The sequence below is a fragment of the Ictidomys tridecemlineatus genome, chromosome 11 (assembly GCF_052094955.1).
Source record: "Ictidomys tridecemlineatus isolate mIctTri1 chromosome 11, mIctTri1.hap1, whole genome shotgun sequence".
Lineage (NCBI taxonomy): Eukaryota > Metazoa > Chordata > Mammalia > Rodentia > Sciuridae > Ictidomys > Ictidomys tridecemlineatus.
In genome coordinates this window covers 115,489,631-115,516,795 of record NC_135487.1, presented here as the reverse complement: position 1 = coordinate 115,516,795, position 27,165 = coordinate 115,489,631, and the positions used below count along the sequence as shown (strand labels likewise).

The 27,165-nt window shown below is 37.7% G+C and overlaps 1 protein-coding gene across 4 annotated transcripts in view; it reads left to right on the top strand.

Annotated features, from left to right (window-relative positions):
• The first annotated feature begins 6,395 nt into the window (after positions 1-6,395).
• The window catches only part of Uap1 (UDP-N-acetylglucosamine pyrophosphorylase 1), a 45,045-nt gene continuing 24,275 nt past the window's right edge, over positions 6,396-27,165 (top strand). For 2 of the 4 annotated variants that reach the window (XM_078027132.1, XM_078027130.1), the window contains exons 1-3: positions 6,396-6,540; positions 6,617-6,728; positions 20,453-20,789. In XM_078027132.1, the coding sequence (XP_077883258.1) occupies positions 6,515-6,540; positions 6,617-6,728; positions 20,453-20,789 (475 nt within the window). In that variant the 5' untranslated portion in view covers positions 6,396-6,514. Of the gene's footprint in view, positions 6,541-6,616; positions 6,729-14,146; positions 14,373-20,452; positions 20,790-27,165 lie in introns of those variants that run through there. The other 2 variants (XM_005340952.5, XM_078027133.1) reach the window with 2 other exon arrangements.

Below are 27,165 nucleotides of genomic sequence, written 5' to 3'. Positions count from 1 at the left end.
TTTATTGGTTGTTCAAAACATTACAAAGCTCTTGATATATCATATTTCATACATTTGATTCAAGTGGGTTATGAACTCCCATTTTTACCCTGTATACAGATTGCAGAATCACATCGGTTACACATCCACTGATTTACATATTGCCGTACTAGTGACTGTTGTATTCTGCTATCTTTCCTATCTTCTACTATCCCCCCTCCCCTCCCCTCCCATCTTCTCTCTCTACCCCATCTACTGTAATTCATTTCTCTCCCTTGATTTTTTCCCTTTCCTCTCACATCCTTTTATATATAATTTTGTATAATAATAAGGGTCTCCTTCCATTTCCATGCAATTTCTCTTCTCTCTCCCTTTCCCTCCTACCTCTCATCCCTGTTTAATGTTAATCTTTTTCTCATGCTCTTCCTCCCTGTTCTGTTTTTAGTTGCTCTCCTTATATCAAAGAAGACATTTGGAATTTGTTTTTTAGGGATTGGCTAGCTTTACTTAGCATAATCTGCTCTAATGCCATCCATTTCCCTGCAAATTCCATTTTTGTCATTTTTTAGTGCTGAGTAATACTCCATTGTGTATAAATGCCACATTTTTTTACTCCAATCATCTATTGAAGGGCATCTAAGTTGGTTCCACAGTCTAGCTATTGTGAATTGTGCTGCTATGAACATCGATGTAGCAGTATCCCTATAGAACGCTCTTTTAAGGTCTTCAGGGAATAGTCCGAGAAGGGCAATAGCTGGGTCAAATGGTGGTTTTCCATTCCCAGCTTTTCCAGGAATCTCCATACTGCTTTCCAAATTGGCCACACCAATTTGCAGTCCCACCAGCAATGTACACGTGTACCCTTTCCCCCATATCCTTGCCAGCACTTGTTGTTGTTTGACTTCCTAATGGCTGCCAATCTTACTGGAGTGAGATGGTATCTTAGGGTGGTTTTGATTAGCATTTCTCTGACTGCTAGCAATGGTGAGCATTTTTTCATGTACTTGTTGATTGATTGTATGTCCTCCTCTGAGAAGTGTCTGTTCAGGTCCTTGGCCCATTTGTTAATTGGGTTATTTGTTTTCTTATTGCTTAATTTTTTGAGTTCTTTGTATACTCTGGATATTAGGGCTCTATCTGAAGTGTGAGGAGTAAAGATTTGTTCCCAGGATGTAGGCTCCCTATTTACCTCTCTTATTGTTTCTCTTGCAGAGAAAAAACTTTTTAGTTTGAGTAAGTCCCATTTGTTGATCCTTGTTTTTAACTCTTGTGCTATGGGTGTCTTATTAAGGAATTTGGAGCCCAACCCCACAATATGTAGATCAGAGCCAACTTTTTCTTCTATCAGATACAGAGTCTCTGATTTGATATCAAGCTCCTTGATCCACTTTGAGTTCACTTTTGTGCATGGTGAGAGAAAGGGATTCAGTTTCATTTTGTTGCATATGGATTTCCAGTTTTCCCAGCACCATTTGTTGAAGATGCTATCCTTCCTCCATTGCATGCTTTTAGCCCCTTTATCGAATATAAGATAGTTGTAATTTTGTGGATTGGTTTCTGTGTCCTCTAGTCTGTACCATTGGTCCACCCGCCTGTTTTGATACCAGTACCGTGCTGTTTTTGTTACTATTGCTCTGTAATATAGTTTGAAATCTGGTATCGCTATACCGCCTGATTCACGCTACCTGCTTAGAATTGCTTTTGCTATTCTAGGTCTTTTATTTTGTGTCTTCTAGGTATAAAATCATATCATCCGCAAATAGTGATAATTTAAGTTCTTCTTTTCTTGTCTTAATGCCTTTAATTTCTTTTGTCTGTCTAATTGCTCTGGCCAGTATTTCGAGAACTATATTGAATAGAAGTGGTGAGAGAGGGCATCCCTGTCTTGTTCCAGATTTTAGAGGGAATGCCTTCAGTTTTTCTCCATTTAGAATGATGCTAGCCTGAGGCTTAGCATATATAGCTTTTACAATGTTGAGGTAAGTTCCTGTTATCCCTAGTCTTTCTAGTGTTTTGAACATAAAGGGATGCTATACTTTGTCGAATGCTTTTTCTGCGTCTATCGAGATGATCATATGGTTCTTATCTTTAAGTCTATTGATGTGGTGAATAACGTTTATTGATTTCCGTATATTGAACCAGCCTTGCATCCCAGGGATGAATCCTACTTGATCATGGTGCACGATCTTTTTGATATGTTTTTGTATCCGATTCGCCAGAATTTTATTGAGGATTTTTGCATCTAAATTCATTAGGGATATTGGTCTGTAGTTTTGTTTCTTTGAGGTGTCTTTATCTGGTTTGGGAATCAGGGTGATATTGGCCTCATAGAATGAATTTGGAAGTTCTCCCTCTTTTTCTATCTCCTAAAATAGATTGTAGAGTATTGGTATTAGTTCTTCTTTAAAGTCTCTTGTAAAACTCATCCAGTCCTGGGCTTTTCTTGGTTGGTAGTCTTTTGATGGCTTCTTCTATTTCCTCACTTGATATTGGTCTGTTTAGGTTGTTTATATCTTCCTGACTCAATCTGGGTAGTTCATATGTCTTAAGGAATTTATTGATGCCTTCACTATCTTCTATTTTATTAGAGTGTAGGGTTTCAAAATAATTTCTAATTTCTTCTGTATTTCTGAATTGTCTGTTGTGATGTTGCCTTTTTCATCCCGTAAGCTAGTAATTTGGGTTTTCTCTCTTCTTCTCTTTGTTAGAGTGGCTAGTGGTCTATCAATCTTATTTATTTTTTCAAAGAACCAACTTTTAGTTTTGTCAATTTTTTTCGATGTTTCTTTTGTTTCGATTTCATTGATTTCAGCTCTAATTTTAATTATTTCTTGCCTTCTACTGTATTTGCTGCTGATTTGTTTTTCTTTTTCTAGGGCTTCAAGGTGTAGTGTGAGGTCATTTATTTGTTGGCTTTTCCTTCTTTTAAGGAATGAACTCCATGAAATGAATTTTCCTCTTAGTACTGCTTTCATAGTGTCCCAGAGATTTCAATATGTTGTGTCTGAGTTTCATTTACCTCTAAGAATTTTTAAATTTCCTCTTTGATGTCTTCTGTAACCCTTTGTCCATTCAGTAGCATATTGTTTAATCTCCATGTGATACAGGATTTTTCCTTTCTCATTTTATTATTGATTTCCAATTTCATTCCATTATGATCAGATAAAATGCATGGTAGTATCTCTACTCCTTTGTAATTGCTAAGATTTGCCCAGTGACATAATATATGGTCTATTTTTGAGAAGGATCCATGTGCTGCTGATAAGAAAGTGTATCTGCTTGATGTTGGTTGGTATATTCTGTATATATCAATTAAGTCTAAATTATTAATTGTATTATTAAACTCTATGGTTTCTTTATTCAACTTTTGTTTGGAAGATCTGTCCAGTGGTGAGAGAGGTGTGTTAAAATCTCCCATGATTATTGTGTTGTGGTCTATTTGACTCTTGAACTTGAGAAGAGTTTGTTTGATGAACGTAGCTGCACCATTGTTTGGGGCATATATATTAATGATCGTCAAGTCTTGTTGGTGTATGGTTCCCTTGAGCAGTATGTAGTGACCTTGTTCATCGCTTTTGATTAACTTTGGCTTGAAGTCTATTTTATTTGATACAAGTATGGACACCCCTGCTTGCTTCCGGGGTCCGTATGAGTGATATGATTTTTCCCAACCTTTCACCTTCAGTCTGTGTATGTCTTTTCCTATCAGATGAGTCTCCTATAGGCAGCATATTGTTGGATCTTTTTTTTTTTTAATCCATTCTACTAGCCTATGTCTTTTGATTGGTGCATTTAAGCCATTAACATTTAGGGTTACTATTGAGATATGGTTTGTATTTCCAGCCATATTTGATTATGTATGTTACTTAACATGATTTGTTTTTCCTCTATGATTAGTTTTTCCTTTACTGTACTACCTCCCGCTGTTGGTTTTCATTGTTATTTTTCATTTCCTCTTCCTGTAATGTGTTGCCAAGGATGTTTTGAAGAGCTGGTTTTCTAGCTGCAAATTCTTTTAACTTTTGTTTATCATGGAAGATTTTTATTTCATCTTCAATCCTGAAGCTTAATTTCGCTGGATAGATGATTCTCGGTTGGAACCCTTTTTCTTTCAGTGTTTGAAATATGTTGTTCCAGGATCTTCTAGCTTTCAGAGTCTGTGTTGAAAGATCAGCCATTATCTTGATTGGTTTACCCCTAAATGTAATCTGCTTTCTCTCTCTTGTGGCTTTTAAGATTCTCTGCTTATTCTGTATGTTGGGCATCTTCATTATTATGTGTCTTGGTGTGGATCTCTTATGATTTTGTACATTTCGTGTCCTGCAGGCTTCTAGTATTTGGATTTCTTTTTCACTCTTTAAGTCTGGGAGTTTTCTAGTATTATTTCATTGAATAGATTGCTCATTCCCTTGGTTTGGACCTCTATACCCTCTTGTATCCCAATAACTCTTAGGTTTGGCTTCTTTATGTTATCCCATAATTCTTGGATGTTCTGCTAATGATTTCTTAACATTCTTGCTGAGCTGTCTATGTTCTTTTCAAGTTGAAAAATTTTTTAGTTACTTTATATCAAATCATAACTTCTAAATTGTGGTTTAAAGCTCTATTTCTTTTTATGACCAATGATAAATAATAATTTTAAACAAACGATTTAAACAAAAATGACCACCTACAAATAAAATATCACAACTTTTTAGTAGTTACAATAGAGCCTAATAAAATATAGCACTAATAGAATAGCATTCAGTGATAAATAAAGGACACATCAATACTTACAAAAACATGAACAAATTATCAGTTGAATTCCATTATGATGTAACTTAATGAGGGATTCTAGTGATAAGAAAATATTTCTGTATTGATAAGAAAATATTTCTGTATTAGGGTTCTCTCGAGGAACCGAGTCAACAGGAAGCATGATTATAAAAAGGGGATTTATTAGGTTAGCTTTTGTGACTAGAAGCTGGATAGTCCACAATGGCCATTGGCAGGCCAGAGAGCTGTAAGAACCATAGCTGGGCAGTCCATGAGGCTGAAGCCCCAGAACAAAAGGGATCAATAGTACTACCCTAGTCTGAGATTGAAGGCTTCTGGAAACTCCCTGCAGGATCATAGGCAGTGACCTCTTTAGAAGAGTGAAGAAGTGAGAGTTTGATATCCTCATATGATCACAGCAGCAATCAAGAACCTGTTCAAAAACAATCCAAGTTGCATCTGCTGCTGCTTCCTTGTTCTTTTTTTATTCCATCCAAGTCATCAGCCTATTGGATGGTGCTGCCCATGCTTAGGGAGGGTCTCCACTTCAGTTGGCTATCCCACATGCCAGTCATTCCTAGACACACCCTCATTGTCATACCCAGAAGCCTCTTAATCATGGGCATATCTTAATCCAAAATTGACAAATCAAATTAACCATTATAATTTTTATTTTTTTTATTTTTAATTTATGCACACTAATTATACAGCATAGGGGATTTCATGGTGTCATATTTGTACATCAATACAACACTGGGCAGGAAGATTGCAAGTTCAAAGCCAGCCTCAGTAATTTAGCAAATCCCTAAGCAACTTAATGAGACTCTGTCTTTAAACAAAATATAAAAAAGGGCTGAGGATGTGGCTCAGTAGTTGAGCAACCCTGGGTTCAATTCTTAGTACAAAATATGTGTGTGTGTGTGTGTGTGTGTGTGTATCACAATTTGATTACATATATATAATATATATATATTATATATATATATCACAACATGTCTTAATTGATCAAATATATCACAATTTGATCAATTTCATTCCCCAATACCTCCATTTACCCTCTTTTCCTTTACCTCTCATTCTTTTCCTCTAAACTAATAGTCTACATTTCTTACCACTGTTGACTGGTGCTGAGTCCTTGTTTCCCCAATATTGAAGTATAACACCAGAGAAGCATGCCGAGGCAAGGTCAGAGTGGAAAGTAGAAGTTTATTAAAGGACAGCAGAAAAGACTTCTCTCTTGGTGGACAAAGGGGACCCAAGAGGTGGAATCCATGGAAGTGTGGTTGTTTCCCCTTTTTATAGTTCTTTCAGTGATGGAATGTAGGTGGGAATGCCCAAAGGGTGAGGCACAGGTGGGCCAAAGACGTAATCGTCATTAATATTTCTTTGGGATGGGCTCTGGGCCTTGGGGACATTAACATTCCAAGAGTTGTTCTGCTTCTCCCAGAATTCATTCTCAACATGGCCTCCATTTTGGATCTTACTCAATATTAGACCCTATTTTCCTAACTACACTGACTACCTAACTTTAAATCTGGCTTCACATTCATGACATAATTTCCCCCCCTTTTCTAGTTTCCACCTGAGAGAAAACATGCAATATTTATCTTTCTTATTTCACAGAACATGTTGACCTCCAGTTTCATCCATTTTCCTTAACATAATTTCATTCTTATTTATGGATGAATATAACTCCAGTGTATATCCACCACATTTTCTTTATCTATGCATCTATGTGATGGACACCTAGGCTGGTTCCATAGTTTGGCTATTGTGAATTATGCTGCTACAAACATGGATATGCAGGTAACTTTTTCTTTTTTTTTAATTTTTTTTTTTTTTTAGAGAGAGAGAGAGAATTTTGATATTTATTTTTTTTTAGTTTTCAGCGGACACAACATCTTTGTTTGTATGTGGTGCTGAGGATCGAACCCAGGCTGCATGCATGCCAGGCGAGTGCACTACTGCTTGAGCCACATCCCCAGCCCATGCAGGTAACTTTAAGTATGTTGACTTTCTTTCAGAGAAATAATGAGAAGAGTAATAGCTGGATCATATGGTGGCTGTATTTTTTAGTTTTTTAAGAAAATTTTATATTGATTTCCATATTGTTTGTACTATAAATTAGTCTCATCAACAGTGTATAAGAGTTCCTTTTCCCATGCATCCTCATCAGCATTTATTGTTATTTGTATTAATGATGATAGTCATTCTGACTGGTGTGAGATGGAATTTCAATGTAGTTTTGGTTTGTATTTCCCCATGACTAAAGATGTTGAACACTTTTTGCATATAATTATTGTCCAGTCATACTTCTTCTTTTGAGAAGTGTCTGTTTAGTTCATTTAGCCATTTACTGATTTTTTTTTTGCAGGGGGTTGATATTTTTTGAGTTCTTTATATATTCTGGGTGTTAATCCTGTCATAGACTAGCTGGCAAAGATTTTTCTCCTATTCTGTAAGCTGTATCTTACTTCATTTCAGTCAAAAGGACTTATTTCATTCTTTGGTGGCCTATTTGTATTTTATCACCCATTCATTATATCTGCTGGAAATATAGTACAACAAAATTTATTATTTCACTGTTAAGAGCAGAATCTAGATAGCCTTAGAGCCAAGATAAACCTATTCAAAAATTACTTCAATGAAATTCCAGAAAGGTCACGGGCTAATAAACAAATCCCAAAGTGTCTATTCTAAAACTTATTGGTGAGAAATAAGTTTAGCTTGGACAGGGTGTATAGCATGTTATATGAAATCAGGATTTCAAAGAAGATACTGTTCCTCATTCCCCTTGGGAATGTAGAGGAGGGGAGGAATGCTGCAAATAATTAAAAAATACTCAAGAATTTCTAGTCTAAGGAAACTTACCAAAGCGTTGGTAGGAATTATTTTTACATAGCAGGCCCATGGAGTGACTTATTTGTTTTGGGTCTTCGATTTTTCTGTTTTCATTCTTTCATCACAGTTTATCCCAAGTACTTAAAAATAAGTTTTAAAAAATGTTCATCTCAGGGGATACCAAATTAGATTCAAAGGGATCCTTTGTGCCTTTTGCTGTGTCGCCAAGGTCAATTACAATCGTAAAATATAAGAAGCTGATACCACAGGGAGTACAGGTCTGTTAAATGTCTATCTTTCCCCCCATTTTATAGGCAGAGACGATGGAATAATGGCTTACAAAAACACATTAGGGTCTCCCCACTGCTCTCAGGACAAGTCCTAAATTCTAGGGTGGCTGGGTCTGAGGAGCCAGGGCAGGATATGGAGACCAGAAATGGGAATAAGGAGAAGAAGTAGGCAGGACAGTAGTAGGGGGATAGACCTTTAGGACCACATGGGTCATTTGATGATTTTTTATTTGTTTATTGTGGTGCTGGGGATTGAACCCAGGGCCTTGTGTATGGAAGCCAAGCACTCTACCAACTGAGCTATATTTCCAGCCCTCATTTGATGATTTTGAAAGTCACTGGAGGGTTTTGAGCAGAGAAATAATTCCAGAGTTCATTCTAGCTGTCATAATTGAGAATGGTCTTAAGAAGTGTAAGGGTGCAAGCAAGAAGACTGGACAGGAGGCTATTACTATAATCCAAGTAAGAGATGATGATGGATTAGACTAGGTTGGGAGAAAATGATGTTCATATACCGGTATGATTATGGATATATGTTAAAGATAGAGCCTGTGGAATTTAACTAAAGACTGATTCTGGAACAAGCAAAAGGAATGAAGGATGACTCTTAGAGTTTTGGCCTGAGAAGTGATAGAGATAGGAAAGACTGAGAGAAGCAGGTTTTTTGGAAGGGTACAGAAATAAATCAGGAGTTCAGTTAAAGATGTTCATCATGAGGTAACTATTAAGAATCAAGTACTGTGGCTGGGGATGTGGCTCAAGCGGTAGCGTGCTCGCCTGGCATGCGTGCGGCCCAGGTTCGATCCTCAGCACCACATACAAAGATGTTATGTCTGCTGAAAACTAAAAAATAAATATTAAAAAAAAAGAATCAAGTACTGGAGTGAAGTCCTTGAGTAGGCATGAGGTGGAATGTAGCTCACAGGTAGAGAATGGACCATGGACAGTTTATCCCTGATAGACCCAATCTGATCTTTTCTTAAAATTGGGAGCCATCTCGCCACAAAGCCATGAAAAGATAATTTTGGCTTTACTATAAATTACTGCAAATTCTGAACCTGCTTGGAATGCCTGCCCGTGCCTTGAACTCACCCATGCTTGGCTCTCTGACCAGATAGCACCTCTCTCTGAAACTTTAGTGACACCTCATAAATATTGCCCTTCCCTGGCCAGATAATGGCTCTCTCTGAGGCTCTAATGGTCCTCATAAATTCTGATCTTGGGGCCAGCAAAAAATGTAAACTACCATTAATGTGATGCTTGTCAGAGTTCTGTTATCTGTAACCCCCCTTTGTGTAACTTTCTGGGCTATAAAGCTGGGCTGCAGGAAAGCTGGGGTGGCTGTCTTGTTCCCACAGTTTTGGGAGGGAGAGGCAGCCTGGCCGGTCGAAATAATAAGCTTGCTTTAATTTGATTTTAATTGGAGTCAGTGGTCTTTTCTTGCGTCCTGGTCTAACACCCAAGTATTTAAAAATAAGTTTTAAAAAATGTTCTTATTGAAGGCTGTTTAACTAGTAACTGCAGAACCAACATTCAAACTCATGCTGTCTGGCATCAGACTTCATGTTCTCACCTACTATGTTAAGTTGTCTTGGACACATTACATAAATAAATAAATGCTGCTAGGGATACAGGAAATAATTACCAGAAATTCTGAGACCCCAAGTAAGTTTTGAGACCACACTTTTGTAATTCAGTTTTGATGCCAAGCTACCTGGTACTGCCAGAGAGACATTAAAACACTGATTCTTTCTTCCATCAATATTAACTAGTACAGACCAAGGGGAGATATGGGGCCTGAAACAGAATCTACTGAGGAATTTCTTGCTAATGTTAAGATTTCTTAGGTATAATATCTGATTTTTATCTTTTTATTATTTGAAGATATTATCTGTAAAATATAAAGTAAGTAATCTGTCATAGATTCTTAAAATGCAATAGGTGACCAGGAGATATTCTCCAACAAAAATATCTTGCTATATCCCTTTTAAATGTCATTCATGTTGAGTTGAAAAATATAAGAGGTAAAATGCACAATAAATCCAAACATATTGTACTTACAGTAGAACTGAGAAAGCATATTATGGGAAATAGTCCACCTCTGAGAAATTGCATTATGGAAGGTCATCCAGCCAAGCAGAGATCAGTGGCTGAAGGAAGACCAGAAAGGTGGGGAGGCAGGTTTGGAACAGGGTATGTGGCCATTCTGGTTTCACTGTAGGTCAGAGGTCATTGTAGGCTAAGTTTCCGTGGAATCTCCTCTAGAGATAGTATCACTGTAAGGCTCCCTCCATTAGAAAGATCCAGCCAAGTAGGTTCCCAAGAGGAGGTATTCAACATTTGACCTAGGACTCATAATGGTAATGAGCAATTTAGTTTTAAAAGAAGTAAATATATTGGAATGGTTATGGTGATTGAAGTTTTTAATTACTGGATTATTTTTACACTCATTACCTCCAGAGAAACTCTGGTACATAGCAATAGATTGACTTTTTTTCTTTTATGTGTGTGTGATGCTAGGAACTGAGCACATAGCCTTGCCATATACCAGACAAATGTTCTTCTGCTGAGCTAAATCCCCAGCTCTTAACTACTAATCTTGCTTTTGCATCTTCCTACCTATATTGTTCTTAAGTAAACCATTTACTTCTAGTTAATGTGTCTACTAATTAAGGGAAGTAAACCAGATAATAATGTCTAGCCAACAGCACTGAAAAGGAATTTATAGTTCACTCTTCCACATGGTAAAAACCATTTCTCAATGTGGATTCTTGCAGCTGAGGAATTAACTTCTTTTAATTATAGCATATCAACACTCTCTTATCCACTCTCTCCAGTCTATTTCCTCATTATTTATGTACTTATTTGGTTATACTCAGTTTTGAGGGATTGTACATTTATTCATCTTTCTATCACCCCAAGATCCCACACTCTGTAGATGTACAAAGACCTCTCCGAACTTTCTAGCTCAAAAGCCTTTGAGAGATTGCAAAAATTTTAAAGGGTGTGGAAAATACTGAATAAAAAATTTGACATTTAACAGGGTGTATTCATCACTTCACAGTATTTCAAAACATATTCTGAGTTACAGAAAATTTAGAGTGTGGGAGGAGGAGTGAGCTAGGTCAATATGTCTCCTGAGAAAAAGAACTACTCATGTCCTAGGAAACTGTCAACAGAAAAGTCAAAATACTAACCTTTGCACCACCCATTTGCAGCTTCTTGGAAACAGTGATCTCATGAATGCTCAGGCCTTGCCTTGAACAGAGCCTTGAGCAGAACTAGACTCTCTTGGTGCCTCCTATACTCTGCTGGGAAATAAGTGTCTTTAGAAGTTCATTGGTCTAGCTAAGGCTGTTACATTCAAGACAATGCAGGGAAAACTCCTGGTGTGGCCTCACCAGTTACTAGCCTACTGTTTGAAAAATGTACAAAGCAAGAAATTGCGGGCTGACTGGCACCTCTCTGACACAACTGTAGGGAAAATCATTCAAGCAAACAGCTGTTTTAGTTGTTAAGTAACACATTTGCTTTTCTAAAATTAATTTCCACTTTAGCAGATTCAGAACTTATTTCCCAAAAGCATCCAAAAGAATATAAAAACCACCAAAATCCCATTGTGCCTAAAAGACAAAAAATAAAAACCTACTATTGTATGACTGTCTACATTTTAAAATTTCTTCACAATAATGGTCCATTTAAAACATCTCTGCTTGTGTTCCATATACTTCTATTCCATTTAGCTTTTTTTCTATCCCTCTCTTTTTTAACTCACCTAACATTTATTGAATAGCTGCTACTATGAGCTGAGCCTTTCTCATTCCTCTTTTCAAATTCTGCACATATTATCATCTCAATTATTGTGGGTAAGGAAACTGATATCAAAGAACTCATGTGATTTTTCTTCCAGATCTCACGATGTCCATCTTCCTAATCTCTCTACTTATTTCTCTGTCCATCCACTCATCTAACAAATGAAAGAATTATCTTTTTTTTTAAATAAAGATGAGATATGTTACTAAAAATACATACCTTTTGGTAAAGTCACTTCTGATGCTTAAAATTTCACAGTGTACTGAGTAGCACCATGTAGGTGGATACATCACTTCCTAAATTCTTCATGTATGAAAAATTTCTTGGACTTTTTTACTAAGTAGTCAGCAGGGGTTAGAGAAGATGATGGGCTGGGTGTGGTGGTGCACTCCTGTAATCCCAGAGACTCAAAAGCTGAGGTAGGACACTTGCAAGTTTGAGGCCACCCTAAGCAATTTAGTGAAACACTGTCTCCAAATAAAAAATCAAAAAGAATTGGAGATGTAGCTCAGTGGTAAAACACTCCTGTTTCAATTCCCAATCCAAAAAAAAAAAAAAAAAAAAAGAAGAAGAAGAAGAAGAAGAAGAAAAGGTGATGGTGTTACCAGTGGGAAAACATAAAAGCCTCCAAGGCTAAGCATCAAAGGGCAGCCTCTTGTGAAGATGTCCCTTACACCTCCCACCTCTTCTCCTATTGGCCTGTCCTTTGGGGAAACTTCTTCATTCTTTTATTCTCTCACTCCTCTGAATTCCTCTATTTGTGCATTTGCTGTGGCACTTTTATGGTCCTTTATCTTTAAAAATGAACATCTCTCGTATAAATTCCTTGAGGACACAGAATCTTTTGATTCCCCATGGTGAGATTATATCACCTAGAAAGTGTGGCAGTTTGCTCTTAATAGTTTAACCTCAGGGGTATCCATATATGAATATCAAGAGATTCCAAGTAACCTCCAATGCATACAGGTTTCGTGCTCTTCATTTAATCCTTAAATCTTAGTGTTTCCTTCCCTCCTTCCAATTTGGGATTGGACTCAGGGGTGCCCTACCACTGAGCTACTCCCCCAGCATCAATCACCCCCACACTTTTGAGGCAGGGTCTCTCTAAATTGCTGAGGCTTGCCTGGAACTTATGATCCTCCTGTCTTAAACCCCAGAGTCTCTGGGATTACAGGTGTTTGCTTCCAAGTCCGGCTAAACCTGTTTTCAACTAGAAGTCTGAAAAACACTTCCCTATCATTATTCCTGTCCTAAGGCAGCACAGCTGCCACCATAAACAGAACTGCTGGTGACATTTACAGCTTCTTGGGTGACCTGGCATTCTGACTGGATACCAGAGGGTAAATGTACTCTTTGGCTATCACACCCTTCCTTGATCCGTTTCCTCCAGAGCCGTGTGCTCTGTTGGTTAAAGATTTACTTTTGTGTTTGGACAATTGTTTTTACAATTTTTTGTGATTCCTGAAAATCACAAGAATAATTATCAAATGGAAAATTAATTTATAAATGACAACCCCTGGTTAAGTTACAAACTGGAAAAATTGACACTAAAATTCTCATAGAAAACATGCAAGAAGAAAAAAGTTAAAACAGGAAACCTACTAATATGGAAGGCACCTAAATATGCCTGAATTTCCCTATGAGGAGCCCTATGTTAAATCTAGGTGCTTTTGATATTTCGTATCGGACTTCTTACAAAAACTGAAAAATGAAACACAACTTTAAATGCAAACACAACTTTCAAGGACAGAGTGCTTAATATATAACCTGTATCTGCATACCCGCAAAGGGTTGTGTAACAGGACTGTTAAACATCCGCCCTTGAATGGCCCCGGAGGTCATTCAATCACCATCTTAGTGGCCAGCGAGGTTAAATCCACCGGCACCTTAGGGTGACCCCGGGCTCCCTCTCACTGGCAAGCTCACCGCTATCTTAGGTTACCTAATATCTTTTCTTGGCATTTCTTTCAAGTCTGGTTCTGCAAAAGGAAAGCGGCCTGGCTTCACCAGCTTGGGACTCAAAAACACCCCTGACGAAGTTGGGGGCCCGCCCAGGTATCTAGCGAACCTGAGACGAAATAACTAGCCCAAGGTCAGAGGGCGCCCCAGGCCCGCCCTGGAAGTTTTTCCGGAGAAATCGGTGGTCCTTTCTCAACCGTCTGCGTGGGTGTCCGGAAATCTGCCCTGCAGAGATACAACTCTCCGCCCAACTCTGATCCGCTTCTGGACAGGGTGTGCGCCCCGCGGCTCTGGGCCAAAGGGACGACTAAGAGATACTGGCTCACTGCCCCGGGTCGTCTGGCCGGGCCCCAGAGAGCGGACGCAATTGACCCCGCCCCCGGCTAGTCCTACTGACAGGACGCCCGGGGCCTCCCTATTGGGCCAGAGAGTGAATGACGCGAAGAGGCCCCGCCTCGCGCCGCGCCCCTCTCGGTGCCCGCCTCGAGGCTTGCGCTCACGCCGTTGACGTGTCAGGGCGGTCGGCTTCCGCTCCTCCCCGCACCGGCAGCCACTCAGAGCGGCGAGAGAGGCGGGGTGGCCCGGGCTGGCGCTCCCCTCGGCCCCAGCTCCCGGCCCGCCCCGCCGCCCTGGCCCCCCGGATGAGGGTATATATTCCGAGCGGGCGCGGAACGCCGATGAGTGGCGGAGCCGTAGGAGCCGGAGCCGAGTGGAGCTGCGGTCGCGCGGAGGGAGGTAAGGGGCTCCCAGTAGGTGAGGAGACAGGTCCCAGGTCTCGCCCCCACCACCCAAACGCCCCTCCGCCACGCGCGCCTACGTGGGTACGCGTCGCACTACGGGCACAGCGCCGGCCACCTGGCCCGCGTCTCGGATCCCGCGGCGCTCGCACGCGCCACCTCGTGCTCCCCGCAGTTGCACCCCATTCTTGGAAGACCCATCTGGAGGGTGTGTGGGATGGGCCTCCGGGTGGGTGGCGGGGCGGGGATGGGACGAGGACGTCCCAGATAAAGTGGGGATGTTGAGAGAGGAGGTTTGGGCCATCTCTGGACAGTATTATAATGTGTATACGTTTTTCAAGGCGGTTGGGGGCGGGGAAATGAGCCCTCACCTGGGTGGGGGATAGGAACCTTGAGGTTCTCAGGTCAGATCCTGTGGACAGTTTTGTCAAGTTTGGGAGGCCTTCAGTCGGGGTAGGTGTGGTCGTTGGGACTGTCAGGTGGGAGCGAGTGGGGGTGTCCTGAATGTATGAGGAAAAGAATTGAGGACTTTGACAAGGACAGGATATACCTGCTGCGGACATGACAATATGACCAAACTTGCTTGCCACTATTTATTTTTGTCTTAATATTGGTGGTGGGAGAAGGTTGAAATTTCTGGGTTTCCCCTCGCTTGGCCAGGCAGAATGGGATTGGAGAGCTAAGAGACCACATATTTGCTGAACAGATGGCTTCTTGAAGATTTTATCAAGTATGCCCGCTCGCTGTACTATATTTATTTGTCCCTGGTTCATGAAATCTGAAATCAGGTGGTAGTGATTATAATATGTATATGTACTTATGTAGAGTTAAAGTTTAAAGACTTTGAGGTGAAAGCAACTGGGTGTGGACCCAAGGGTTTGCAGGAAATTGAAGGCAGTTGTCTGTTCTTACATTATTAGTCAGTTGGCTCCCTTAACTGGGGCTACAAAAGACTTCATGGGCCGTGCTGCCAAGCAGTTACAGGGTTCAGTCAGTGGTTATGGTCAACCTCAACACTATTTTTCAAAAAGCTCTAAAGAGGTTTAGTTATCCATAATGAGTGTATACTTTTAGCCCTCAAAGCAGAGATAGGGACAAAAAAGAGATAAGAAAAGGAAGAGGAAATACTGGATTTCTTTAATATACTGGTATTTACATTGCAATAAAGGTATATTTGATAATGGTGCTTTCTTACCTATTTGTCATTTGTTTTCATACAGATGCATTAGGCTATGGGCATGTACCAAGCTTCATCACAATTTCTAGAGCAGATTTTCAACTTTTTCAGATTTTGTTTGTCAGAATAAAAATCTTGTCTTTTTTTTTTAAATCTTGTCTTTTAAAAACTATCTTCCTCATTGCTGTTTATCATCATACACACATACATACTCCTCTAACCAGTACTGGTGGGAAGTGTACTATAGTGATATGAGGGAGGTGGTTATTTACTTCAGGTAAACATCTTAGATGAATTGTTTGTCCAGAACTTAAGCATAGTTATGTGTAAATGTGCACATGTGACCTTGTTAACTTTTGTAGATTGCCAGTGTTCTGGGCCCAGATATCAAAACTTAACTTGTGAATTGTTATATTTGTATGAATGAGTATCTAATGATTTTTTAGGAAAATTTTGATTTATAATTTTCATTGTTATAATAGTAGGTTTGTATATATTTTTTAGCAGAGTAAGCCTACTCTACTCATGACTCTTGGGGTTGATGATCTTATCTTCATAAGGAGATATATATATATATATATACACACACACATACATACATACACAGGAAAGTGAAATGATAGGTAAAGAAAGAACTTCCTATTCTTCTGTTACCGTTTACCTGCTGATCTTCCCACTACAATGTACTACCTTGAATCTGAGCAATAGTGATAGTATAAATGAGACCGTAGGAGCCATAGCTTGGAAAATAATTTGATATAAATTCATTCTTTTCAACTATTTTTTAATATGATGTTTTTAAACATAAAAATAATAGCAGTATTATTAATCAGTAGAAATGTCTTTGAATATTCTAGTAAGTGTCCACGGCTCAGTCTCCTGAATTTGCTTTATAATTACCTGCACTTCCTTGGGGATCTCATTTAACCCATAACTGAAGATCATGTATGCTGATGACCTTGAAAGTTTTAGCTTTAGCTCTAGTATTTCCTCTGAAGTCTAATATCAAACTTAATATGACCAAAAGTGAAGTATTGATTCTTCCCACTCGCTATACTTATCCCTGTATCTGCTCCTATCTTAGGGTTTGTCTTCAGTAAATGGCACCATAAGGTAGAGTCATCTTTGCTTGATTTCTTACTACACGTTCAATCCATTACTTAATCCTGCTGGTCCACTTTCACCACCACTCTAAGGCATCATCATCTCTCATGTCCTCTACAGGATTAATGTCCTAACTAGTCTCTCTCCTTCCATTTTTTTTCCTTTGTCACAATCCTTTTTTCCCCCTCCCTTCACACAACAACAAATGATCTTTTTAAAACCTGAGACAGACCATGGTATTTCCTTCTTTGACATTCTCCAGTGGGCTTCCCAAAGTTCTTACTGTAACCACAAAACCTCATTCATTCTGCCCTTTAATTAGATCTCCAGCCTTACTTCCAATCATTTTTTGGTTCTGTCACTGTGCACCAGCTACATGGACCTTTTTTACTTTTCTGTGAACATATTAAGTGGGTCACTTCACTTGAAATTCTCTACTTAGAATGCTCCTTCCCAAGTTATTAAATTGTTCCCTCTTGGGCTGGGGATGTGGCTCAATCGGTAGCGCGCTCGCCTGGCATTGCATGCGTCCCAGGTTCAATCCTCAGCACCACATACAAACAAAGATGTTGTGTCTGCCGAAAACTAAAAAATAAATATTAAAAAAAAAATTGTTCCCTCTTTATTTGAATGTTTTCTCAAATGTTAGCTCTATAGAGGCTCTACCTGACCATTGATATGAAATAACCGCCATCATCCTTATTGCTTTTTAGCTCCTTCTCTCACTTTATTTTTCTTCATTATTCTTATGAGATAAGAATAATTTTATATGATAATTTTATGTTTGTCTCCTACATGGAAATGTGAGCATATTAATTGTCGCTTTCTTCTTTGTGTTTGCCAATCACCCAGATAATGTAGAAGTCAGTGCTCATTAAATATTTGGTGAGTGAGCTGGTCCTTGTGGTGCATGCCTATAATCCCAGTGACTCAGGAGGTTCAGGCAGGAGGATGGAAAATTCAAGGCCAGCTTGGGCAACCTAGGAAGACCCTGTCTTAAAATTTAAAAATAATAAAAAAAAAGATTAAAATGGATAGACATAGGGGCTGGGGTTGTGGCTCAGTGGTAGTGTGCTTGCCTCAAATGTGTGAGGCACTGGGTTTGATTCTCAGTACCACATATAAATAAATAAAAAAAGTCCAACAACTAAAATTAATAAAATAAATAAAAATTTTAAAAAAGGGCTAGGCATATAGTTCAGTGGTAAAACACCCCTGGATTCAGTCTTCAATACTAAAAAAAAAAATAAATAAATAAATAATAAAAAATGGCATACGAACATTAATTTTTCTTCTTAAATAATTTAATAACGTATTTTCATTAAGGGAAAACTTTGAGGAATAACCTATTCACGTAAGAGAATGGGTTGTTGGACCCACAGCCACAAAATAGAAATACAGTTATGTGCCACATAACAATGTCTCAGTCCATGGTGGAACCACATCTACCATGGTAGTCTCACAGATCATGATGAAACTGAAAATTTCCTATCCTGCCTAATGACATCATTGTCCTCATAATGTAGCTCATCACATTACATATTTGTGGTGATGTTGGGTATAAACAAACCTAGTATTCCATTGTCTAGTAAAATTATAACACATTCAATTATGTACAATACATAAATCTTGATAATAATAAATGACTGTTATTGGTTTATTTACTATGCTATACTTTTTATATAGTGCACTTCTACTCATAAAATCTAAGACAGTATGTGTATTACACCACCAGAAGCCTCATACACCTTGTGTTTATTGTGTCTTGATTACATCAAGAGACCATGTTCAGTTATTGACCTATATCATTTAGGTTTGTTTAAAGACACTGTATGAGGTTCACACAATGATGAACACCTACCATATGTCCTATGTTCTCAGGACATATCCAAGGTGTTAGACAACACATGACAAAGTAGAATTATCAAATATTGATACCCATATCCCAACTCTGTTCCTTGGATACATTTACTTCCTAGTGCTTCTGTTTTTTATGAGGTTTTGTGTTGAGTGCTCAGTATTTCCTCTGATTTTGTGTATATATGTGATACTGGGGATTGAACCCATGTATGCTTAACCACTGAGCTATATCTTCACCCTTTTATTTTATTTTATTTTTATTTTGTTGGTGGAGCTGGGGATTGAACCGAGGGCCCTGTGCATGCAAGGCAAATACTCTACCAACTGAGCTACATTCCCCAGCCCATTCACCCTTTTTATTTTTGAGATAGGGTCTTGCTAAGTTGCTGAGGCTGGCTTTGAACTTGCACTCATCCTGCCTCAGCCTCCAAAGCTGTTGGGATTACAGGCTTGCACCACCACACCTGGCAGTATTTCCTCTACTTTTATGAAAGATTTATTGTGGAAAGAGCATAGATTTTTAGAGTAAGGTAGATCGGTGTTAAATTCCTGTTTTTCTACCCACTAGTTATAAAATCTTGGGCAAATTATTTAAGTTATTTGTGTTTCATTTTGTGTTTGTAAGGATTATTCAAGTTATGTCTCTGAATTTGTGAAGAAATTTTTATTATTCTCACTTAATAGATGAAGATACCAAAGTCGAAAACATTTTTTAATTTGATTTAGGCAGCAGAGCCTAGAATGCAAGTCACTTCTGTTTTATTCTAAAATCTGATATGTGATGGGCATCTGGAATTCCCCTAAGTACATGGGACAAGAGATAACCTCAGGGTTGGAGTATGGTCCATTTTCATATCCTGAGACTTCTTATGGTTGAAGAAGGTGCAGATGAACTGGGTTTCCAGGGTGCCTGTGGTCTTCTGGGGCTACAGCTTCTGTTTTGACTTTTTATGTCCCTGTCTACAGGTGGGCAATACTGCACTCATTGATCTTCCCTTGTTGGAAAGGCTGTGCATGCTGTATTATTACACCTCAGAGGACATACTTGTAGGTTCTTTTGACCTGAATTTGGTCACAGAATACTCTAAAAATAAAAATTGTCTCTTTCTCTAATTGTTATGTGTGTCTCTTGAATCTGGATTCAAGTTTTTAGTGAATAGAGATAATGGACATATTTTCTTTGCTTCTCTGCAGAAGTGACTATTGAATTGAAATGTATTTTTTATGATCATAAGTAGTTCTCTATTCTTGAAGATTGCTGTATTCTGAATGCAACAACAGTTATTTTTATCATTAGAGTTAAAAGGAGAATAGCTCACGTGTTAACTGGTAGCTTAGTGGTCAGAGGAATAGTTCAAAGACTTAAATGTGGCAGAGTGTGAGCCCTTGGAACCAGACTGCTCAGGTTCACATCCCATTCCACCAGCTCGCTAGGTTGCTTATCCTTTCTGTGCCTTAGTCTTTTCAGTCTCCTGTACTGTAAATAGTGATAACAATAGTATGTGGGCCACGGAGTTGTTGAAAATTAAGTGAGACCATGTAGGTTAAGTACTTTATGTCTGGTACATAGTGCTAATTATTGTTCTTTTACATGTTTGTTCCCTTACAAATATTGAGCTACAGAAGGACAGAAATTAATTTTCTTAATATCAGGTTTCTTTAAATTATAGATATGTGTAGTTTAATGATGTGAATTCATTTCTGAGAATTGTGTTGTTAGCCTATTTCGTCATTGTGTGAACATCAAGGAGTGTACTTACATGAAGATGGCAGTGATGTCATTAGGTGATATAATCTTTGGCACCACTGTCATATCAGTCTGTCGTTGACCAAAACATCGGTATACAGTGCATACCTGTACTTAATTTAGTAGGGAAAAAAACCCTTAGGTTTGAAGGTTGGACTTTGACCTGCTGTTCATCTCTTTTCTTTTTTAGGCTTGCAGTTGCAAAAATTATACCCCTGTTTTCACAGAGGTTGGCTACCAGAGCATTATGAATGTTAATGACCTCAAACTCAGGTTGTCCAGAGCTGGGCAAGAACACCTGCTACAGTTCTGGAATGAATTGGAAGAAACCCAACAGGTAGAACTTTATGCTGAACTCCAGGCCATGAACTTTGAGGAGTTGAACTTATTTTTCCAAAAGGCTATTGAAGGATTTAACGAGTCCTCTCACCAAGAGAAAGTGGATGCACGAATGGAGCCTGTTCCCCGAGAAGTGTTGGGCAGTGCTACCAGGGATCAAGATCAGCTCCACGCCTGGGAAAGTGAAGGTACTGAGCATATCTTACTTGTTATTAGAGACATACTAAAATTGTTAAAGTAGCTGGATCATGTAACTAACATTTTAACTCTCATACTACCTTAAACCAGGGGACTGACCAAAGTGCCAAATAATCTTGCCAGGATATCAGCAACATCTCTCATTGCTGGTCCTTGTATTCCATTTTCATTTCTTATGTCCCATTCAAGGTTCTTCTCATTTAAGTCTTAAAGTACCTCAAAAGAATCTTAGGTTTCTCAATTTCTATACCTCCACTGTCTTTTTTCCTCTGGGGGGGAAAAAAAACATTTCAATTTAATTTGGTTTAATCTGAAAATCTTCCCTAACTTGTCCCTAGCCTGTATTTTCAATCCCATTTTCTTCCCTGTTTCTCCCTATTCCTACTCCCACACATTTAACTGAACCAAATAATTCCCTTTTTCCTGAACATTACATTATGCCCTTTCTGTCTTTTAATCCAACCTTGGTCTGGTCTTTGCCCTTTCTCTACCTAGGTGGGTCACCTGGGAAAGTCATCTCTTGGAGTTGTGGAGTGCAGTGGCTCTTCTGCTTGGGGATTTAACACACATTCTTTTGAGAATAGCAAAATACAAAAGGTAGAGTTAAGAGCTGTGGATGTAATCTACTATTCTCAGAAAAGTAAAAGGTTGACTAAACATTGTAGCCAAGGCCCTTGATTTTGTCCAATCTTGGCTTCATTTCCTCATTTGTGATTGAGCTGATTGGATTAATAATTTTCTTTTCTTTTAAAAATGCATTACTTTATTACAGAAGCTAGTATCAAAATAACAGAAATTGTCTATGATTTCATCAAATCCATTTTAAACTGTTTTTATTTTTTTCATATCACCACCTGGCACTTGGTTATATACATGTTGGGTGTAAATTTTTTTTTTCTTTTTCATTGTTGGGGATTTTGGAGTGCATATGTTGCCTGAGCACTCTATCACTGAACTATATTCGTAGCCCAGTTGTATATGTTTCCTTTGATAGATGTGCAGTAATTTATAGATGTAATGATATCTTTATTTGCACCATACCATGTCTATTTTTCTTCCAGTCTTTGGTGTCCTACCTCTCATCCTGCCCACCCCCTGCCCGCAAAAGAAAGATAACTGATATTATCAACCTTTTGTATACTTGACTGTATCTTTTTCTAGGCTCACAAATTTACTGACAGTAGAATTTATTTTGAAATAATTATAAAAGCATGGAATATAATTTGTTCTAATTCAGTCTTTCAGTACTTCCCCTTCCACTGTTCTCCTCCCTCCACTGTTCTCTTCCCTCTATTCCACTGATTTTTCTTCTATTTACCTATGTATTTTTTAAAATTAGTGTCTTATGGATGCACATGAAGGTGAGATTCACCGTGGTATATTCATATTTGTACATAGGAATGTTATGTGAGATTCATTCAACTGTCTTTCCCTTTCTCATCCCTCCTCACTTTCCTTTATTCCCCTTTGTCTACTCCACTGACCTTTCTTCTATTCTTTTTTTCATACCCTGCCTCCCACCTTATTTGGATTAGCTTTTGCATAATCAGAGGAAAACATTCACCTTTGGATTTGAGACTATCTTATTTCACTGAGTATGATAGTCTCCACTTCCATCAGTTACTAGCAAATGTCATAAAGTCATTCTGTTTTTTTTTTTAATATTTTTTTAGTTGGAGATGAACATAACTTTAATTATTTATTTTTATGTAGTGCTGAGAATTGAGTCTAGTGGCTTACACATGCTAGGCAAGTGCTTTACCACTGAGCTACAATCCCAGCCCAGGAAGTCCTTCTTAAAGGCTGAGAAATACTCCAGTGTGTATATAGAACACACTATTTTTATCCATTCATCTGTTGAATGACAATGATTTTTTCTTTTTTTGGGTGGGCTGTATTGGCGATTAACTCAGGGGCACTCAATCACTGAGCCACACCCCTAGCTCTGTTTTATATTTTATTAGAGACAGGGTCTCACTGAGGTGCTTAGCACCTTGCTAAATTACTGGCTTTGAACTCTAGACCCTCTTGCCTCCGCCTCCTGAGATGCTGGGATTACAGGTGCCGGCCAGGACACTAATTTTTAAACTTCTTCCGAAGAGCCCCAGAGGTTTCATTGCTAGGGATCAGTCTCATTGGGAGGGGAAAGCAGGCTATTAACTAGAGAAGTCCCTAAATCCCTTTATCTCCCCACCATCACTGCAATAGTAGTTCTGCTTTTTCCTAGTTTGTGTATTTGATCTTTACAAGAGATTTTACTTAAAACGGTTAGTATGTTAAAAAGCAGTTTGAAAATAATTGGATGTTCTTCAAGGAGGTGCCTTTCATATCTAAAATGCTTGGTGATGGCTAATCTAGTGCCTTACTTAAACAATGACTCTGTGACTAAGATGTGAGAGAATGTCTTTCAGATGAATTCTTGTGAATGGAAAGTTCTGGTGATATTATAATTTCCACTCTTGAGTTCCACTTCCTTCTTTCCTTCGGTTACCTCTGTTATTCCAGCTGCCTATATTTCACCTTGTAATTTTAAAGGTAAATCTTAGTATTAACTTTTATGGAAAGTCAAAACTTTTGATTTTTGTGTAATGGCCATAAGGAACAATCAGGACCTCCTGTAATTTGAATCTTTTTTTATGATCTTTTGGTTGGAATCTGTAGAACTTATCTACGACTTTCCATTTAAACTATAATTCAGAACTATTAGTACCAAGGTGTATCATAAGAAGGTACAAAGCAAACTTCCTTCTGGCTTGTTTTCAAGCTAAATATTTATGTGGTTTAACCACAGTAAAGAGTGGAGAAGGAGACTTTGTGGCTGACATTATATCCTTTTTACTTAGCCAGAAATTACTATGTGTCTATGAATTTGTAACAAAATAAAGATCCTACAGTAGATCCTCAAAGAGAAGAGATTGTCATTGTGAAGATTATTATATTTCAGATAGTAAGAAAATCCTGGTAATTAAATGAAGGACAATTATTTTTCTTCTGGATGGGGAAAAGGCCTTGTACAATCATTTAAAAAGTCTTCTGGTTATTGAGACGATAGTGGACATTTTAAACCTAGGGTGAAAAATTCTTTTTTTTCTGAAGGATGAATACCAAGGTAACCTTCTTATTGAAAAGAGATCTTGCTTAAATATAGTTTTTGAAGTTTTATGGCCAGGTGTAAGTAATGGAATGTAGAAGAGTGGAAAATCTTTATTTTATAAAGCTGAGATCTGCATGAGAAGTAAATAGAAGCTTTGAAAAGAATATCATTTTGGTAAAGATACACTGGGAAAATGTATTTGCTTAATAACCACCTCCCATTCTTTATTAAGATGAATGCATATTTATTTGAGTAAAAAGTTTCTAAAAAATAATTCTATTCAGTGTTAGTCTTTTTTTGCCTATAAAAATTTTCCTGTTAATCATAATGATGCTTTTTATTTTTTATTAAATATTTATTTTTTAGTTGTAGATGGACACAATACCTTTATTTTATTTTTATATGGTGCTGAGGATCGAACCCAGTGCCTCACGCCTGCTAGGCCAGCACTCTGCCACTGAGCCACAACCCCGACCCCATAATGATGCTTTAAAAAAAATATTAGCACATTATAATTCTACATAGTAGTTTGATTCATTTTGACAAAGTCATACATGGATGGAATTTGATTTACTACGTTAATCCCTGTTCCCCTGCTTTTCCCTCCCCTTCTCCCTCCTCCTTTCTTCCTCTACTCTACTGATCTTCCTTTTACTGACTTATCTATTTATTCATTTTTGACTGGTGCTTTTTCCATATACATAAAGGTGGAATTCCCTGTGTTATATTAGAATATGCACATAGTGTGATTTTATTAAATTCATTTCTCATTTTTTTCCCTTTCCTGTCTGTCCTCCCTCCTCAATCTTCTATTCCTCTGATCTTTCCTGTATCTTTATGATATTCATTTCCCTTGCTTTCCCCCTTCTTTTGCTCTAGCTTCTGCATATGAGAGAAAACATTTGACCCTTAATTTTCTAAGTCTGGTTTATTTCACTTAGCATGATATTCTCCGTTTCCATCCATTTACTGGCAATGCCACAATTTCATTTGTCTTTGTGTCTGAGTAAAACTCCCTTGTGTAGATACACCACATTTTCTTAATATAATTGTGTTTCTTTACCATATAATATTATAGTAGAAAAGCAGCTACATTGTTTAGAAGAAATGCATTCATGAAATTATTTCTTCTACATTTTCTGAATTATAGTGTAGTGATAGTCTTAATAGATTTGTAATAATACAAGTAATATATGCTTATTTTAGAAAAATTAGAAAACACTGAAAATTACAAAGGAAAAAAATACAAAATCTCTTCCATCCCACAAACCAGAGATAATACTTACTAGTAATATTTTATCATATTCTCTCTCTCTCTCTCTCACTCTCACTCTCTCTCTCAAACACACACTCACACACACATAAGCACATTTACATAATGGTTTGTATAGTTGACTGAAGAATTTATTATAAAAAATTTCAAGCATATTCAGATACAAATGTGGTATAATTAATCCCATATGCTGCCTAGTTTAAAAATTATTTTTTGCTACTTTTGCTTTATCTACCCCTCTTTTTCATCCCTTTTCTCTTTGCTGCACTATTTTAAGGCAAATCTTAAACATCTGTGATTTTTACCCTTGTATAGTTCCGTATATATATCTCTATATACGTGTTTTTTTTTTTACTAATTACAGTGCTGTTATTAAGCCTAATAAAATTTATAATAATCTATAATAATCCTCTCATGTCTAAAATGGGTTGATTCAAATAGAGTTCCCTGATTAGTTTGTGTTTGTGCTTAACATTTTGGGGAAACAGTTTCAGCCATACTATGTAATTAAAACTTAAAGACTTTAAAATATTTCCTCTGACTAGCTTTTTTGGATAAGCTTTCCTTTATTTCCACTAGTTGAATAGCCTTTTGATACCATTCTAATGTCTTGGAGTGCTGATAATTTAAAGAAAGTTTTGGCAGCCTGTAAATAGCACCTGTGCTATTTACCTTCCTTGTTTCAGACACATGCCCAGGTTAAAATGTACTGTGAAGTATATGGTAGGAACTTGTGCAAGCAGGAAATTATGTAGGAAACATCTGATCTCTTATAGTCTACTGTAAACTCTTGTAAGTATTATCAGGAAAAGCACTTAAATGCTCATGGACCCACAACACAAGGAGAGAGAGAGATTCCTGCTCAGAAAATGTCTCACTGTGGTTTAAATTTTCATTTCTTTTTTAAAAACCTGTTATTTGATCTGTATTGAAGTCCCTCCCGTAGGAAAGTTATTAACTCTTACATTCTATAATGGAGAGATGAAAAAGATAACTTGAAACTTTTCAGGTTTTCTCATATTTCTACAGAAGTTGTTTTAGAATAGGAGACATTCATAATTTCCTAATTGTCATATTGGCCAAGTATATTAATTAATTTTTCCAAGACAAATAGAATAGCATAATCAGTTCATTTTCCACCATGCTCCCACACAAAATTTATGTTCTGACACATACAGTTTGAAATAATGTATTATTGCCATATAACAAAAAAGCTTATTGAATTTTATTGGTCCACTTAATTTTAATAGGTGTTTTATCTGTCATTATAAGACATACTAATTTGTTATATGCTTTTGATAAACATTGCAGCTTTATTTTATACTGAAGTAGATGACTACTTTAGCCAGTGTACACGCAATTTTATACTATAGACAACAGATGTAGCTGTGTCTATTTTTGAAAATGCCACTCTGATACTCCAGAGACTGCTTTCTTCCCTCTTGTTTTTCTCTGTCTACTCCTAAGTGAGGTGCATTGGCAGGAAGATATTAATGCAAAAGCTTTTTTGGCACAAATGTTTACAGATGTAAATTTATGTTTATCTGGAGGTGTACACCTGGTGGGCATAATCTCAATGCCAGTTTTAAGTAGTGGTGACCAGATTAGTTATTAGGCCCACAGGTAGAAAGAAGAAAGTGTAGAAACTAACACGTGACTTGTTTGAATAAATGAGGCCAGTGTGAGTTGCTGATTAGCAAAACTTTAAAACTGAAAAGAATGGGAAATTGGAATGAAGCAATACTTGAGGGAACTGATCCAAAGAAGAGAAAAGTTTATGCAGCGATATTTTGATAACTGGTTAGAACCTATGGAAATCACTGAATTGGTGTTCAATGGCATTAGGTGAGCAGGTGCTGATCCATGGACTGTAGAAGAGTGGCTTTTACTTTTTTCAGGTAAGATAGCTAAGGGAAATAATTTAAAAAAGTAAAAAGTCCAGAAGATTGACAAGAGCCCCATTAATGGTAAAACAACTTACAACAAGTGCTCGTGAGGC